Raw genomic sequence first — 5,051 nt, forward strand, 5'->3', positions numbered from 1 at the left:
TATTTTGTATTGATTTTCCTTTACCTTTTTGCAATTAACATTGCTCCGTGTTATTTAATGAAAGTTTGTCACGATTTCGCTTGTCCATTTTTCTCCTCGTGTTCGCCCTTGTGCCTTTAAGCTTTGTATTTTGTGCTCGTGTATCGATTTTGAATGTGTGCCAGCGGAAACAAGGACTTTTGCTCAGTCTTGGACTGAGGCTTTCTTCACACCGATATTTCCCGTAAGAGCAGGTGTGGCCTTGCCGGTTTTGTCCCGGCGAGGACTTACAGTTGCTAGGGACCCAATGGCCATATAAGTTTACCCAGACTTATGCCTAGTTTTTATTCTCGCCCATATTTCGGGGAGGTCTCGTTTGCCCATATTTCGGGGAGACTTTTCGGATAAGTAGCTTATCCTGGGATAAGTAGCTTATCCGCACACATCGCCAACGAGAGGTCAGCGATTCGCGCCGGAATTTCCAGAGCAATCCCCAGACATCAAGGCCGTGTTGGGATTGCCACCTTCAGGGAATTTTTCTCACCGGGCGAACGTGACATGTTAGTTGAGTTGCTATCTGGGTAGCAGCGGTTCGCGCCAGACTTTTCCGGAGCGATCTCCAGACATCAAGGTCGTGTTGGGATCACCACCTTCAGGGAATTTTTCCCACCGGGCGACCGTCATATTATTATAGTTGAGCTAGGAGTATTGCTTGAGAATATCCTTTTGTATTTGATTTGCTGAAAGATTTTACATCGAGGGATGCCTTGTTAAAAAACTCCTGTGACGGAGAAAAAGAGTGCATCTTTATTTTTGGTCCTAATCTTTGATTCCTTTGTCGCGTCCTTGCTCCTGCTTCCTACATGCTTCTGCTTCCAGCCCCTCAGGTCAAAGTATCACACCCATCACCTCATCTTTCGAGCCCGACGTGCTCGCCACCAACTCATTGTTACTACGGGGTTGGTTTCTTTCCCCGCCCGCCTCATGGTATTGAGGGACTTCTCCTAACTTGCCTTTCTGCTTGTCGCTTGGATGTTCCCGGCTTGAAAGCTACCGAACCCACCGGCTTCCAATATCTTGCCTCTCTTTTTCCTTTACTTGGGCAGCGACTCACTAGGCTCCCTCTCCTCGCCTTCTGCTTGTCTTTAGACCGTTCGCGCGCCCTGTTACCGCTTTTTCCGTCGCTGCCTTGCTGGACGAATCGCTGACCCATTCCTTGAATTGTCACTCCTTTTCTCTTTTGTTCATCTCGCCCTGTATTCGAGAGATTCGACTTCTTAAACATTGGCAATCCCCAAAGCGCTGGGTCTTTTGAACTCCAGCTAAAGAGGTCAAAATTGTCCTCTACTAGCTTCTCCAAGCGCCTCTCTTGACTGACCGTGAGCCTGGGCTCGATCGCCAGCACCCCTCTGCTAAATTTATACGTCTCTAAATCCGCGATCACACCTACCCAACGCTCTTCTGCATGAGCGTCCGTGAACTGTCCATCCTTGCCTGTCCTGCCTTCTATCCTAATCTGTCCTTGGCTGCTCTCTGATCTTGCTATTTTCCTGTCAATCATCTGCTTCAATCTCCCCTGTCTGTCTTGATTACCTTGAATGACCTCAACCTCATGACACCTGTGTCCCTCGCCAGCTCCTTTTTTTTCATACAGACTGAGACAGTTGTTATAACACTCTCTCGCCCTCCTCTGATCAACCATAATCTTTCCCACTCTTCCGCACGTCAGCAGATATTTCACCGCCAGGTGAGCTGTCGAAATCACCGCGCAGAGGCGATTGAGCGTGTTCCTTCCAATGATGACGTTGTATGATGCTACGACCTGCAACACAAGATACCTTACTCGGAGAAGCTTGGCGTTCTCGTCGACACAAAAAATTGTGTCCGAATCTATATATCCGCGTACCCAGACTTGCTCGCCCAAGAAGCCTACCAACGTTTATGTGTAGGGCATCAAATCTTTGTCCGTCAGTCCTAACTGATCAAACGCATCGCCGTAGATAATGTCGGAAGAGCTCCCCTGGTCTAAAAGTACTCGCCGCACATTGAAACTGTTGATCCTTATCATTACAACCACAGGATCATCCTTGTGCGTTTTGATCCCCTCGAAATCTGTTGATGATATCACAATATCTGGATGCTGGAAACCAAATGGGGTCTCATACTGTTGCACTGATGTCACTGCTCTCACGTGCCTTCGCCTCGCCGATGCCGTGTCACCGCCTCCACCAAAGCCACCCGCGATTCTGTTTATTGTCCTAACTGGCGGCTCAAGATCCATATTAAAGGTTTCTTCCGCCCGCGACTGCTGCCAGTGTTTCCTTTTTGTCAGTGGTTGGTGTACGGCGGCGGTCGTCCCGCCTGCGGTCGTCCTGCTGGCGGCTCCCTTTGTACCGGTTTCCCTGTTGTCGTTCTCCATTCCATCGATCGCCGCAGTCATTCATCTGCGATCGCCCCGCCCGAATGAGTCTCTCAATTTCGTTTTTCAGTGTAAAGCAATCCCCCGTGTCATGGCCTGCTGAGCGGTGATACTCGCACCACTTCGTTTTATCCAACGCCGCTCGAGGCGGGTCGGCCTCTTTCTCGCCTTCCTCAACTGCATGGGTCGCCTTGACCTCACGAAGTAGCTCTGTCAAATGTGCATTTAGACTTTTCCCTGACTCCTCTCGCCGGTGGGAGTCAGCCTGATGCCGCGGTCTACGACACTCGAAATTTTCCCTCTTAGGGTACAATGGCTCCTTCATAGCCTTTTCCCCTATCCTCACTTTCCTGTCTCGCCTCTTGCTGCCCTCTCCTCTCTCCTTACTATGTTTTCCTTCTGGCGACGCGTCCCTCTGTTCGCCATCCTTCTCCTTTTTCGCGCGTCTTCGCTTGAAAGCATCATCCTCCTCGTCCAAAATGTAGGTGTTTGCTCGCGTGCGGATCTCTGCCATGGACCGAGCCAGCTTACGGCTCAATTTTCTATTCAGCTTCCCCGGTTGCAACCCGTTCTTGAAGGCACGCGCACAAGCATGCGGCTCTGATTCCTCAATCTTGACGGACGCTGCGCTGAATCGTTTCACGTACTGCTTCAGAGTCTCGCCCTCGGACTGGAGGACATTGTACAGATCCTCAATTGTCACCTGCTTGGTTTTACTGGCGGAAAACTGGACGAGGAACTTTGATGAGAAGTCACAAAAATTTGTGATGGATCCTCGGGGTAGAGTTGTGAACCACGCCATGGCCGTGCCTTTGAACGTAGCTGGAAACATCCTGCACTTTACAGCGTCGGAAGCGGCACTAATTACCATTTTTGTGTTAAAATATAGCAGGTGCTCCTTGGGATCAGCTTTCCCGCTATACGTCTCGAGGACAATATTCTTCATGTTATCCGGGATAGCCACCTCCCTTACTGCCGCCGAGAACGGTTCAAATTCAGCCACGGCTTCCGCTTCGCGCTCCCCTTCATCCTGTTGCTCGTAACGATAATATTCCAACTGTTCCTGTAAGTAATCGTTTCGCTGCTGTATATCATCGACGCTACGGATCAAGCGCCTCCAATCTTGTCCGGAGATCGATGCTTGAGGTGCCAGAGTCTCCTCTCCCGAAGCTCCGGGTGAATGCATCGGTGATCTCTGCTACTCCGGTGAAGTTGGCGGAGAAGGTAGTGGAGGCGTTTGAGAAGGAGGAGGTGGAGGTGGTGGCGGAGGAGTTAACTGATCGGTTTCTTTACGGTGAACCTGCTCACGTCGCGGCCTGCCTCTCACGCGACGCGGAGGTGAACCGCGCCGCCGCACCTGATTTTCATCGCGTCGTCGACGTCGTGTCTCCATCGATCTTCGCTAGTGAGACGAAGAACTAGACCGAAAAATCTAAAAACCGAAGAAAATCACACAGAAAATCGAACTTCTCTTGATCAAATCGCAATTCACGTAGTCTGGGAATCGAAATCTACCGTTCCCCACAGACGGTGCCAAATGTTCTATCCAAGAACATTGAGATGAGGTATAGTACCTAGAGCGTAAGGAACGTGATGTGAGATTCCTAGAGAGAATGAGAGCGTAACCGCTTTAGAGAGAGAAAGTAACTGAATTTCAATCTTGTTATTTCACAAATGAGATAAGAGTCTCTTACAATTGGTATTCATCCCCTATTTATAGATGTGGAGTTGGGCTTGGCGCCTTTAACCCTTCCTAATGGCCCGGTTGGGCCTCTGGGAGGAGGCCCAAGTCCCTGGTCCGCTCGTCGCCCTAAGCTGGCGCTCCTGGGGTCTCGCCCAGTCCAGATGTATTTCAAAGAAAAAGAATCTGAATGACCAAAACCAAAATTTCACATGTGTGGAACCTAAAACTAATTTTTAACCCTTTAAAATATATTGGTCTTGGAAATGATGGGAATATTACTTTCCTAAACTTGATTAAAAAATAAAACATAAAAACAAACAAGAATAACTGTGGCCAGACAGGTGGCATGGCCTATCATCTTACAAACACAAAGGACCCACTAACCCACATCTCCTCTTAATTTAATTTTTTGGGCAACAAATTCGATTTCCTCTTATTAAACAAGGTCAATCATGACTTACTAGAGAATGCCAATGGAAATAAAAGAAAGAAAGAAAATTAAAAGCTGACAAATTTGGCATCTAGGATTTTAATTTTTAACTGACAATGCAATGGACGCATGTTGGTGTGAAAAGAGTTTTGTAGCACCAAAATTGTTCTGCCTTTTTCCACCACATTCATTAACTTTTGTATTTGATGCCATGCCTCTTTGATTGGTCCCCTCAACCCCATCTTCTATCGTTGCTCTCTCACTTTCACAAGAGTTGACAAAACAAGAATTTGAAAAAACCACATAAAATAAGCAATCTCTAGATTACAACACAGCTCTGCCTTCTTCCTTTATTGGGAGAGGAGGCTGTACAATGCAGACCCTCTGCTGTGTTTTTAAGTGGTAAGTGACAGAAAAACCACGATGTTATACACGCACCCACTATCATCATAGTCATATCTTTTTCTTTTGGTTTATATGTGCATGTTTTATTCCCTGGAAATATAGTAAATGTTGTTTTTAATCATAGAAAAAATATA

General features: G+C 47.6%; 1 protein-coding gene across 1 annotated transcript; it reads right to left on the bottom strand.

Moving 5' to 3' along the window:
• Positions 1 to 2,261: 2,261 nt before the first annotated feature.
• On the bottom strand, positions 2,262 to 3,200 carry LOC130712341 (uncharacterized). Its single transcript, XM_057562177.1, has one exon. The coding sequence runs from the start codon at positions 3,198 to 3,200 to the stop codon at positions 2,262 to 2,264; it is 939 nt and encodes a 312-aa protein (XP_057418160.1).
• Positions 3,201 to 5,051: the final 1,851 nt, after the last annotated feature.

This window comes from Lotus japonicus, chromosome 4 (genome assembly GCF_012489685.1).
Source record: "Lotus japonicus ecotype B-129 chromosome 4, LjGifu_v1.2".
Taxonomy (NCBI): domain Eukaryota; kingdom Viridiplantae; phylum Streptophyta; class Magnoliopsida; order Fabales; family Fabaceae; genus Lotus; species Lotus japonicus.

Excerpts from the sequence above, each read along its gene's own strand:
- LOC130712341 (XM_057562177.1), bottom strand. The coding sequence starts at position 3,200 with ATGGCGTGGTTCACAACTCTACCCCGAGGATCCATCACAAATTTTTGT.